At 45.6% G+C, this 13,578-nt stretch overlaps 1 protein-coding gene across 42 annotated transcripts in view; it reads right to left on the bottom strand.

The window, feature by feature from the left end:
- LOC124014455 (ankyrin-2-like) overlaps window positions 1-13,578 on the bottom strand; it is a 296,971-nt gene that overhangs the window by 135,655 nt on the left and 147,738 nt on the right. For 13 of the 42 annotated variants that reach the window (XM_046329470.1, XM_046329471.1, XM_046329472.1 and 10 more), the window contains exon 1: window positions 5,309-5,841. The exons of 3 other annotated variants lie outside the window; for them this stretch is intronic. In XM_046329470.1, coding sequence (XP_046185426.1) covers window positions 5,309-5,443 — 135 coding nt within the window. In that variant the 5' untranslated portion in view covers window positions 5,444-5,841. Of the gene's footprint in view, window positions 1-5,308; window positions 5,865-13,578 lie in introns of those variants that run through there. 26 more of the 42 variants (XR_006835021.1, XR_006835022.1, XR_006835023.1 and 23 more) reach the window with 9 other exon arrangements.

The following is a 13,578-nucleotide window of genomic DNA, read 5'->3' as shown; positions in this document are numbered from 1 at the left end:
CCCTCAACACATCATGTACTGGAACACCAGGTAGTCCCTCAACACATCATGTACTGGAACACCAGGTAGTCCCTCAACACATCATGTACTGGAACACCAGGTAGTCCCTCGGCACATCATGTACTGGAACACCAGGTAGTCCCTCAACACATCATGTACTGGAACACCAGGTAGTCCCTCGGCACATCATGTACTGGAACACCAGGTAGTCCCTCAACACATAATGTACTGGAACACCAGGTAGTCCCTCAACACATAATGTACTGGAACACCAGGTAGTCCCTCAACACATCATGTACAGGAACACCAGGTAGTCCCTCAACACATCATGTACTGGAACGCCAGGTAGTCCCTCAACACATCATGTACTGGAACACCAGGTAGTCCCTCAACACATATATATGTATGCACTACACAGAGAATAATGAATCTATGCTGCAATCAGCCTGGGGTGTAGAAAGGTTCTGTGTAGACTGACTGGCAACGCACAAGGACTATAGCACAGGCTGATTACAGCATTGTTGTTCTCTGTGTGCCAGAGGAGAATGCCCAGGGAGGATGCCTGTCCATGGGCAGAGATGGGCACCTTTCTGAGCATGGATATGCGGGAAGGGTAGCACATTCAGAGATGGTGGTGAACTTCTGACTCTTGAATGGTGGTGCTATTGGTTGGAGAGATGGCAGCTTAAGAATGGGTATTCCTCGTCCTTTAAATGTGGTTAGCTAAGCAGTGGGTGTGGTGGTGTAGATGGTAGTGGTGTAGATGGTGGTGGTGGTGTAAATTGTGGTGGTGGTGTAGATGGTGGTGGTGTAGATGCTGGTGGTGGTGTAGATGGATGGTGGTGGTGGTGTAGATGGTGTTAAAGATGGTGTTGGTGTTGAATGGTGGTGGTGTAGATGCTGGTGGTGTAGATGGTGGAAGTGGTGGTGGTGTAGATAGTGGTGGTGCTGTAGTTGGTGGTGGTGGAGGCGTAGATGGTGTTGCTGGTGTAGATGGTTGTGGTGGTGGTGTAGTTGGTGGTGGTGGTGGTGGTGTAGATAGTGTTGGTGGTGTAGATGGTGGTAGTGGTGTAGATGTTTGTGTAGATGGTGGTGGTGGTGTAGTGCTGGTGGTGTTTAAGTTGGTGGTGAAGATTGTGGTGGTGTATTTGGTGGTGGTGTTGTAGATGGTGGTGATGGTGTAGATGGTGGTGTAGATGGTGGTGGTGGTGTAGATGGTGGTGTAGATAGTGTTGGTGTAGATAGTGGTGGTGGTGTAGATGGTGGTGGTGTAAGTGGTGGTGTTGTAGGAGGTGCTGTAGGTGATGGCGGGGGTGGTGGTGGTGGAGGTGTAGATGGTTGTGGTGGTGATGTAGATGGTTGTGTAGATGGTGGTGTAGATAGTGGTGGTGGTATAGATGGTGGTGGTGTAAGTGGTGGTGGTGGTGTAGGTGGTGCTGTAGGTGATGGCGGGGGTGGGGTGGTGGAGGTGGTGGAGGTGTAGATGGTTGTGGTGGTGATGTAGATGGTGGTAGTGGTGGTATAGATGGTGGTAGTGGTGGTGTAGATGTTTGTGTATATGGTGTTGGTGGTGTAGATGGGGGTAGTGATGGTGGTGTTTAAGATGGTAGTGAAGATTGTGGTGGTGTATTTGGTGGTGGTTGTGTAGATGGTGGTGATGGTGTAGATGGTGGTGTAGATGTTGTAGTGATGTAGATGGTGGTGGTCTAGATGTTTGTGGTGGTGTAGATGGTGTTGGTGTAGATGGTGGTGATGTAGATGGTGGTGGTGTAGATATTGGTGGTGTAGATTGTGGTGGTGGTGGAGGTGTAGATGGTGGTGGTGCTGTAGATAGTGGTAGTGGTGTAGATAGTGGTGTTGTAGATAGTGGTGGTGGTGGAGGTGTAGATGGTGGTGGTGATGTAGATGGTAGTGGTGGTTGTGTAGATAGTGTTGGTGGTGTAGATGGTGGTGGTGGTGTAGATAGTGTTGGTGGTGTAGATGGTGGTGATTGTGTAGATAGTGTTGGTGTAGATAGTGGTGGTGGTGTAGATGGTGGTGGTGGTGTAAGTGGTGGTGGTGGTGTAGGTGGTGCTGTAGGTGATGGCGGGGGTGGTGGTGGTGGAGGTGGTAGTGGTGTAGATAGTGGTGGTGCTGTAGATGGTGTAGATGTTCGTGTAGATGGTGGTGTAGATAGTGGTGGTGGTGGTGTAGATGGTGGTAGTGGTGGTATAGATGGTGGTAGTGGTGGTGTAGATGGTGGTAGTGGTGGTGTAGATGGTGGTAGTGGTGGTGTAGATGGTGGTAGTGGTGGTGTAGATGGTGGTAGTGGTGGTGTAGATGGTGGTAGTGGTGGTGTAGATGGTGGTAGTGGTGGTGTAGATGGTGGTAGTGGTGGTGTAGATGTTTGTGTATATGGTGTTGGTGGTGTAGATGGGGGTAGTGATGGTGGTGTTTAAGATGGTAGTGAAGATTGTGGTGGTGTATTTGGTGGTGGTGGTGATGGTGTAGATGGTGGTGTAGATGTTGTAGTGATGTAGATGGTGGTGGTCTAGATGTTTGTGGTGGTGTAGATGGTGGTGGTCTAGATGTTTGTGGTGGTGTAGATGGGGGTAGTGATGGTATAGATGGTGGTAGTGGTGGTGTAGATGTTTGTGTATATGGTGTTGGTGGTGTAGATGGGGGTAGTGATGGTGGTGTTTAAGATGGTAGTGAAGATTGTGGTGGTGTATTTGGTGGTGGTGGTGATGGTGTAGATGGTGGTGTAGATGTTGTAGTGATGTAGATGGTGGTGGTGGTGTAAATTGTGGTGGTGGTGTAGATGCTGGTGGTGGTGTAGATGGATGGTGGTGGTGGTGTAGATGGTGTTAAAGATGGTGTTGGTGTTGAATGGTGGTGGTGTAGATGCTGGTGGTGTAGATGGTGGAAGTGGTGGTGGTGTAGATAGTGGAGGTGCTGTAGTTGGTGGTGGTGGAGGCGTAGATGGTGTTGCTGGTGTAGATGGTTGTGGTGGTGGTGTAGTTGGTGGTGGTGGTGGTGGTGGTGTAGATAGTGTTGGTGGTGTAGATGGTGGTAGTGGTGTAGATGTTTGTGTAGATGGTGGTGGTGGTGTAGTGCTGGTGGTGTTTAAGTTGGTGGTGAAGATTGTGGTGGTGTATTTGGTGGTGGTGTTGTAGATGGTGGTGATGGTGTAGATGGTGGTGTAGATGGTGGTGGTGGTGTAGATGGTGGTGTAGATAGTGTTGGTGTAGATAGTGGTGGTGGTGTAGATGGTGGTGGTGTAAGTGGTGGTGTTGTAGGAGGTGCTGTAGGTGATGGCGGGGGTGGTGGTGGTGGAGGTGTAGATGGTTGTGGTGGTGATGTAGATGGTTGTGTAGATGGTGGTGTAGATAGTGGTGGTGGTATAGATGGTGGTGGTGTAAGTGGTGGTGGTGGTGTAGGTGGTGCTGTAGGTGATGGCGGGGGTGGGGTGGTGGAGGTGGTGGTGGTGGAGGTGTAGATGGTTGTGGTGGTGATGTAGATGGTGGTAGTGGTGGTATAGATGGTGGTAGTGGTGGTGTAGATGTTTGTGTATATGGTGTTGGTGGTGTAGATGGGGGTAGTGATGGTGGTGTTTAAGATGGTAGTGAAGATTGTGGTGGTGTATTTGGTGGTGGTTGTGTAGATGGTGGTGATGGTGTAGATGGTGGTGTAGATGTTGTAGTGATGTAGATGGTGGTGGTCTAGATGTTTGTGGTGGTGTAGATGGTGTTGGTGTAGATGGTGGTGATGTAGATGGTGGTGGTGTAGATATTGGTGGTGTAGATTGTGGTGGTGGTGGAGGTGTAGATGGTGGTGGTGCTGTAGATAGTGGTAGTGGTGTAGATAGTGGTGTTGTAGATAGTGGTGGTGGTGGAGGTGTAGATGGTGGTGGTGATGTAGATGGTAGTGGTGGTTGTGTAGATAGTGTTGGTGGTGTAGATGGTGGTGGTGGTGTAGATAGTGTTGGTGGTGTAGATGGTGGTGATCGTGTAGATAGTGTTGGTGTAGATAGTGGTGGTGGTGTAGATGGTGGTGGTGGTGTAAGTGGTGGTATAGATGGTGGTAGTGGTGGTGTAGATGGTGGTAGTGGTGGTGTAGATGGTGGTAGTGGTGGTGTAGATGGTGGTAGTGGTGGTGTAGATGGTGGTAGTGGTGGTGTAGATGGTGGTAGTGGTGGTGTAGATGGTGGTAGTGGTGGTGTAGATGGTGGTAGTGGTGGTGTAGATGTTTGTGTATATGGTGTTGGTGGTGTAGATGGGGGTAGTGATGGTGGTGTTTAAGATGGTAGTGAAGATTGTGGTGGTGTATTTGGTGGTGGTGGTGATGGTGTAGATGGTGGTGTAGATGTTGTAGTGATGTAGATGGTGGTGGTCTAGATGTTTGTGGTGGTGTAGATGGTGGTGGTCTAGATGTTTGTGGTGGTGTAGATGGGGGTAGTGATGGTATAGATGGTGGTAGTGGTGGTGTAGATGTTTGTGTATATGGTGTTGGTGGTGTAGATGGGGGTAGTGATGGTGGTGTTTAAGATGGTAGTGAAGATTGTGGTGGTGTATTTGGTGGTGGTGGTGATGGTGTAGATGGTGGTGTAGATGTTGTAGTGATGTAGATGGTGGTGGTCTAGATGTTTGTGGTGGTGTAGATGGTGGTGGTGTAGATGGTGGTGATGTAGATGGTGGTGATGGTGGTGTAGATGGTGGTGTAGATAGTGGTGGTGTAGATGGTGGTGGTGTAGATTGTGGTGGTGGTGGAGGTATAGATGGTGGTGGTGTTGTAGATAGTGGTGGTGTAGATAGTGTTGGTGTAGATGGTGGTGTAGTAGATGGTGGTGGTGTTGTAGATAGTGGTGGTGTAGATGGTGGTGGTGGTGTAGATGTTTGTGTAGATGGTTGTGTAGATAGTGTTGGTGGTGTAGATAGTGTTGGTGTAGATAGTGGTGGTGTAGATAGTGGTGGTGTAGATAGCGGTGGAGGTGTAGATGGTGGTGGTGGTGTAGATGGTGGTGGTGGTGTAGATGGTGGTGGTGTTGTAGATAGTGCTGGTGGTGTAGGTTTAGATGGTGGTGGTGTTGTAGATAGTGGTGGTGGTGGTGTAGGTTTAGATGGTGGTGGTGGTGTAGATAGTGGTTTAGACATGGAAGATGGGCGGAATGATGGAAGATGGGTATTTCTCCTCATACCTGGATGCTGTGGTTGATTACGGGGTGAGAAGGTATATAACTGCGTGGAAGGTAATGATCAGGAGGTGTTGGATGTGAGAATGGGCAGGTGAAGGCAAAGCATTATGGGTACCGAGCTGTCTAGCCACGTACCTTGCGTTTGCGCTCGGCCCGTTCCCGGGAACGTATCCTCCTCTGACGGGCTTTCTCCAGAGCCTTCAGGTCAGGACCCTGCTGCTCCACCAGCTCCACTCTGGACTTCTTAATGTGGGCAGCGGCGTGCGCCATGTCTGCCTGCTACCTCCTACTACAGTGATTCCAGACAAAATCAACCCAAACCTCCTTTAAAATTCCCCCAAAGACTCCCAGAGTCCCAAAGAGCAGTAGCGCCAGCGAAGGGTTAAAATAAATTGATTCCCAGCGGGTGACTTTCCCAGAGAGCAGGAAGACGTTGGAGCCGAGCCGTCTGCTCCCACAACTCTGCGGGAAAGCAGAGGAGGAGGAAGGAAAGAAGAGAGAAAGAGAGAGGTGTAGCCACTAGTCCTCTATGCCTCCAGCTACAACCACCACCACATATGAACTGGTCCTGATCTACATTCAGAGCCCCACTCCCCGGAACTCTGCATCTGATGTTTGGACTGTGTGTTTGTGTGTGGATAGAAAGAGGGAGATATAGATAGATAGGAGAGAGAGAGAGAGAGAGAGAGAGAGAGAGAGAGAGAGAGAGAGAGAGAGAGAGAGAGAGAGAGAGAGAGAGAGCGAGAGGAGGGGGCGTGTCTGATACACACCACCAGAGGTAAGCTGACAGGCAGAGAGAGAGAATAAGAGAGACAGAGATCCAGCTGCTGTGGGAAGCTTCAGGTTTGGATCTGTCTGTCAGTTATCCCAAATACAAGACTTCCCCACTAATCACGCAACGGGGGTAGGGAGGAGAGAGAGGGGGTGAGGGTGGGGATACGGTGGCTGAGAGCACTGTTTACTGTCGTTTGGTTGGAAAGCGGAAAGAACCATGTGCTTCGAACCGAGGGGGACACAGAGGAGACACAGTAAATCTCCCTTAAATACCTTACTCCTTCCCCCTTACAATGGAGTAAAATGGTACATTCTACTGCTGCCGAATTCACAGCTCGAGCACACACACACACACACACACGCACGCACGCACGCACGCACACACACACACACACGCACACGCGAGCGCACACACACAGACAGTCAGACTCCTCTGTTACTGAGCACAACACTTCGTTACCTAGAGCCATGAAACCAATAAAGCAGTGTATAAAATGTACGAAAAGTATGAAATGACCTGCATTACAATTCCCCAGCCAAACAGGAAACTAGTCATATATTTATAATGGTGTGTGTGGGTTTAAAAACTAAACAAGGCATTATTATTTAATGAGTACGTACTGTACAGTTACATGTGGTTTGCCCACATATGTAGGTTTCAAAATGTTTGTATGTCTACATGCTTGGAGTATAGAGTCATGTAAGTGTGTGTTGGCTGGAGAGGTGACACAGCACTGGTGATGGCATAATGTGTCTGTGCCTACCAGACAGCCCCAGCTGGACCTAGCTACTACGTACTGGCGTCAACTCGCACATCCTACACACTCACACCCAACCAGTGTTGGGGAAGCTACTCTGAAAATATAGTTTACCAAGCTACCGATTACTTCACACTGAAAGACGTTCAGCTACACTCTAAAGCTACCCTTAGGAAAAATATAGTGAACTTAACTAAAGTTACATACAAATTACTTTTGCAGAAAATGAGCATATCTACAGTGAATCTGACATTTCATAGAATTCAAATGGCAAGCACAGCTGAATGTTTCATTTAGTCTATTGAACACAAAACATATGTTTCAAGGGAGAGTTAGGCAAGTCTATTGCCGAAACATAAAGGAAATGATTTTAGAAAAAAACAGTACTGTGTAGTTCCAGTAGTTAGCTACATCGCTACATGGTAAAACAATAGTGTGTAGTTCCAGACACACCCCTCCTCCACCCTATTCAGTCTCATTATATTCAGACACCCCTCCTCAACCCTATTCAGTCTCATTATATATTCAGACACCCCTCCTCAACCCTATTCAGTCTCATTGTATTCAGACACCCCTCCTCAACCCTATTCAGTCTCATTGTATTCAGACACCCCTCCTCAACCCTATTCAGTCTCATTATATTCAGACACCCCTCCTCAACCCTATACAGTCTCATTATATTCAGACACCCCTCCTCAACCCTATTCAGTCTCATTATATTCAGACACCCCTCCTCAACCCTATTCAGTCTCATTATATTCAGACACCCCTCCTCAACCCTATTCAGTCTCATTATATTCAGACACCCCTCCTCAACCCTATTCAGTCTCATTGTATTCAGACACCCCTCCTCAACCCTATTCAGTCTCATTATATTTAGACACCCCTCCTCAACCCTATACAGTCTCATTATATTCAGACACCCCTCCTCAACCCTATTCAGTCTCATTATATTCAGACACCCCTCCTCAACCCTATTCAGTCTCATTATATTCAGACACCCCTCCTCAACCCTATTCAGTCTCATTATATTCAGATACCCCTTCCTCAACCCTATTCAGTCTCATTGTATTCAGACACCCCTCCTCATTCCTATTCAGTCTCATTATATTCAGACACCCCTCCTCAACCCTATTCAGTCTCATTATATTCAGATACCCCTTCCTCAACCCTATTCAGTCTCATTATATTCAGACACCCCTCCTCATTCCTATTCAGTCTCATGATATTCAGACACCCCTCCTCAACCCTATTCAGTCTCATTATATTCAGATACCCCTTCCTCAACCCTATTCAGTCTCATTGTATTCAGTGAAAGTCCATGCGATAAACCAGTCTTGTGTCTCCTTTTCAGCTGAGAAGCAGGGGCACTGATATCTACATTAATGTCAATAATGTCATGAGACCATTGAACAGGACCGACTAAAGGAGGAGGAGCAGAAAGGGGATAGAGAGAAAGGAGAGAAAAGGGTGGAGAGGAAGAGGGGGGGGCGAGAGTTCATCAAGCAGAGAGGGGTAATCATATTTATCATTACAATCACGGGAATGTCAAAAGCCTTATTAGAAACGGCTGCACTCTCACACATTCAGAGAATATACCTCTGTATTCACACCATAACACCACCATCTAAATACAGAAGGACTGGAATAAGTAGAGGACATCAACTGATGTATTAGTACAATCCATTGATATAGAGATCTGTGATTTCTCCTTACAAAGCCAACCATGTCCTCCTACATTAGAATCATCTCAGCTACTCCAGTACGCGGCTAGCATTTCAAAAGCCACTGTTAGGAACAGAACAGTGAATGCTGTAGTCATTCCCACAAAGAGAGAATCCTTCTGGGTAGCACCGATGTAGCGTTCATGGCATGTTATCCTTTGTAGCTCAGCTGGTAGGGCATGGCACCTGTAACGCCAGGGTAGTGAGTTCAATTCCCAGAACCACCCATGTGCAAAATGTATGCAAGCATGACTGTAAATTGCTTTGGATAAAAGTGTCTGCTAAATGGCATACAGTTGAAGTTGGAAGTTTACATACACCTTAGCCAAATACATTTAATACATTCAGTTTTTCACAATTACAGACATTTAATCCTAGTAACAATTCCCTATCTTTGGTAAATTAGGATCACCTCTTTATTTGAAGAATGTGAAATAATAGTAGAGAGAACTATTTATTTCAGCTTTTATTTCTTTCATCACATTCCCAGTGGGTCAAAAGTTTACGTACACTCAATTAGTATTTGGTAGCATTACCTTTAAATTGTTTAACTTGGGTCAAACATTTCGGGTAGCCTTCCACAAGATTCCCACAATAAGTTGGGTGAATTTTGGCCCATTCCCCCTGACAGACCTTGTGTAACTGAGTCAGGTTTGTAGGCCTCCTTGCTCGCACACACTTTTTCAGTTCTGCCCACACATTTTCTATAGGATTGAGGTCAGGGCTTTGTGATGGCCACTCCAATACCTTGACTTTGTTGTCCTTAAGCCATTTTGCCTCAACTTTGGAATTATGCTTGGGGTCATTGTCCATTTGGAAGACCCATTTGCGACCAAGCTTCAACTTCCTGACTGATGTCTTGAGATGTTGCTTCAATATATCCACATAATTCCCCCCTCATGATGCCATCTATTTTGTGAAATGCACCAATCCCTCCTGCAGCAAAGCACCCCCACAACATGATGCTGCCACCCCCTTGCTTCACAGTTTGGATGGTGTTCTTCGGCTTGCAAGCATCCCCCTTTTTCCTCCAAACAAAACGATGGTCATTATGGCCAAACAGCTATTTTTTTGTTTCATTAGACCAGAGGACATTTCTCCAGAAAGTACGAAAAAGTACGTTTTTTTTATGGCGGTTTTAGAGCAGTAGCTTCTTCCTTGCTGAGCGGCCTTTCAGGTTATGTTGATATAGGACTCGTTTTACTGTGAATATAGATACTTTGTACCTGTTTCCTCCAGCATCTTCACAAGGTCCTTTCCTGTTGTTCTGGGATTGATTTGCAGTTTTCACACCAAAGTATGTTCATCTCTAGAAGACAGAACTCGTCTCCTTCCTGAGTGGTATGATGGCTGCCTGGTCCCATGGTGTTTATAATTGCGTACTATTGTTTGTACAGATGAACGTGGTACCTTCAGGCATTTGGAAATTGCTCCCAAGGATGAACCAGATTGTGGAGGTCTACTATTTTTTTTTTGTGGAGGTCTTGGCTGATATATCTTGATTTTCCCATGATGTCAAGCAAAGAGTCACGGAGTTTGAAGGTAGTCCTTGAAATACATCCACAGATACACCTCCAATTGACTCAAATTATGTCAATTAGCAGCTTCTAAAGCCATGACATCATGGAATTTTCCAACTTGTTTAAAGGCACAGTTAACTCGGTGTATGTGAACTTCTGACCCACTGGAATTGTGATACAGAATTATATGTGAAATAATCAGTCTGTAAACAATTGTTGGAAAAATGACTGTGTCATGCACTATAGTTAGTTAGCAAGAAATGTGTGGAGTGGTTGAAAACGAGTTTTAATGACATTTACTGCAGCATAAGGAGAATCAAAACATGACTAAATCTTACATTAAGCTAGCATTCATCTAGGTTTTTGTTATGAAATATGACAGGAAAGACCCTCCTTTCCGACAGTGAATGTTGGCAGGTTAATTTCAGCACCACAAGACAGGTTTTTTTTATTTTATCTTACTGACTTGAACATGACTCCACACTTAAATGTAAAATGCTGTGTGGATTTGAATGTTAAGCCCTGTCCACGGTGCTGAAAGCAATGCTGGCAAAGAGAGCAATGGGGATTAGATCAGTTCACTGGCAACTTCACATTGTATTCTAATAGAATAGAGCACCATTTGACGCTCTTAAAACACACACACACAGACAGTATGTTTATTTACTTATTATACCCTTATTTTACCAGGTAAGTTGACTGAGAACATATTCTCTTTTACAGAAACGACCTGGGCAAGAGTTACAGGGAAGAGGAGAAGGGATGAATGAGCCAATTGGAAGCTGGGGATCATTAGTTGACCATGATGGTATGAGGGCCAGATTGTGAATTTAGCCAGGACACCGGGGTTAACACCCCTACTCTTACAATAAGTGCCATGGGATCTTTAGTGACCACGTTGTGTCAGCACACCCGTTTTAACATCCCATCAGAAACACATACAGAAGGATCCCTTCTCTCACCCAGTCCTTCCTGTTTGGAATCGCACCATTTGAACCAAGGAGCACCTACTCATTGACCCACTCACTAAGGAGCGAGAACGTCGCCTGCTCTGCATTGTCTAACAACCCACACAACACTACACCTTTCACCATTTCCAACGCAGTATGTTTTGGTTCAATTCTGGGTGTTAAATTCTGGCCTCTGCCTCCAACAGTTCCTGCTGCTATACCATGCCGCCACCTAGTGACCAATTTAATATTACACCGATTTAATCCAAAAGGATGACAGCTCTTTGTGGGTGGTTGCATGTGGATTGGAGAAGCACCACTCTCATTTCATTGCATGTCCTCAGGATATGTATATAAAAGACATGATGTATGTTTGGAGTGTGTGCTGCTTTATTCTGGTGTTTAGATGTAGATTTCTAGGTGACTTGCAGCCGAGGCACTTGTGCTGACTAGGAGTTCCTGCCCCAGGGGTCCTTTAGAGCATAGTCTAGATGACCATGTTGAAGACAGTATCCTGGCTCTCAGTAATGTGATGTTGAAGACAGTATCCTGGCTCTCAGTAATGTGATGTTGAAGACAGTATCCTGGCTCTCAGTAATGTGATGTTGAAGACAGTATCCTGGCTCCCAGCAATGTGATGTTGAAGACAGTATCCTGGCTCTCAGTAATGTGATGTTGAAGACAGTATCCTGGCTCTCAGTAATGTGATGTTGAAGACAGTATCCTGGCTCTCAGTAATGTGATGTTGAAGACAGTATCCTGGCTCCCAGTGATGTGATGTTGAAGACAGTATCCTGGCTCTCAGTAATGTGATGTTGTATGTTGAAGACAGTATCCTGGCTCTCAGTAATGTGATGTTGTATGTTGAAGACAGTATCCTGGCTCTCAGTAATGTGATGTTGTATGTTGAAGACAGTATCCTGGCTCTCAGTAATGTGATGTTGAAGACAGTATCCTGGCTCTCAGTAATGTGATGTTGAAGACAGTATCCTGGCTCTCAGTAATGTGATGTTGAAGACAGTATCCTGGCTCCCAGCAATGTGATGTTGAAGACAGTATCCTGGCTCTCAGTAATGTGATGTTGAAGACAGTATCCTGGCTCTCAGTAATGTGATGTTGAAGACAGTATCCTGGCTCCCAGCAATGTGATGTTGAAGACAGTATCCTGGCTCTCAGTAATGTGATGTTGAAGACAGTATCCTGGCTCCCAGCAATGTGATGTTGAAGACAGTATCCTGGCTCTCAGTAATGTGATGTTGAAGACAGTATCCTGGCTCCCAGTAATGTGATGTTGAAGACAGTATCCTGGCTCTCAGTAATGTGATGTTGAAGACAGTATCCTGGCTCTCAGTAATGTGATGTTGAAGACAGTATCCTGGCTCTCAGTAATGTGATGTTGAAGACAGTATCCTGGCTCCCAGCAATGTGATGTTGAAGACAGTATCCTGGCTCTCAGTAATGTGATGTTGAAGACAGTATCCTGGCTCCCAGTAATGTGATGTTGAAGACAGTATCCTGGCTCCCAGTAATGTTGTATGCATCTCTCTGTTTATTCTCCATGAATGTTCCTCATACAGCAGGAATGGCTGAAGGAACCAGATTTAAATCATTTCCGAGTTGTAGGTGTACAAGCTGGACGAGATCTTTACTGTAAATCCTCATTCTGTTGACATCAGCCTGATCCCTGTCTCTCTTATCAGCACAAAGAACATCTTCTGTACCAGTGACACACTCCTTTAAGGACTGAGGGGCAAGCCACCATATTACCCACATCCTCCTCCCTCCTCCTCCTTCCTCACTTCTGTCCAAAAGCCTCCCAGACAGACAGACAGACAGACAGACAGACAGACAGACAGACAGACAGACAGACAGACAGACAGACAGACAGACAGACAGACAGACAGACAGACAGACAGACAGACAGACAGACAGACAGACAGACAGACAGACAGACAGACAGACAGACAGACAGACAGACAGACAGACAGACAGACAGACAGACAGACAGACAGACAGACAGACAGACAGACAGACAGACAGGTGCTAGCGCTGAGAGCATCTCTGTTCCTGTAGAGGAGTGCATTATACGGACAAAGAGGCACCAAAGCCACACCCTCAATCTCTCTCTCTGTTGCCATGAGAACACCACTATATCACATCACATTAATCACTATAAAGCCACAGCTTGTTCCTATTGTATACAAACTCTACAATTCCTGTTATTATATATACGCTGTAGTGTGTATTCAGACACAATAGGAGTGCTGTTGGGTAATGGTCTCCACTCTCTGGTAATGTGATGTGATGTAATGTGATGTATTGTGATGTATTTTTTATGTAACCTTTATTTGTGATGTAATGTGATGTATTATGTTGTATTGTGATGTAATGTATTGTGATGTAATGTGATGTATTGTGATGCATGTTTTATGTAACCTTTATATGTGATGTATTGTGATGTATTATGTTGTATTGTGATGTAACGTATTGTGATGTAATGTGATGTATTGTGATGTAATGTATTGTGATGTAATGTGATGTTTTGTGATGCATGTTTTATGTAACCTTTATATGTGATGTATTGTGATGTATTATGTTGTATTGTGATGTAACGTATTGTGATGTAATGTGATGTATTGTGATGTAATGTATTGTGATGTAATGTGATGTATTGTGATG

The sequence above is a fragment of the Oncorhynchus gorbuscha genome, linkage group LG25, assembly GCF_021184085.1.
Source record: "Oncorhynchus gorbuscha isolate QuinsamMale2020 ecotype Even-year linkage group LG25, OgorEven_v1.0, whole genome shotgun sequence".
Lineage (NCBI taxonomy): Eukaryota > Metazoa > Chordata > Actinopteri > Salmoniformes > Salmonidae > Oncorhynchus > Oncorhynchus gorbuscha.
Note: the sequence above shows the minus strand (reverse complement) of the source record. Positions and strands in the feature narration are given on the sequence as shown.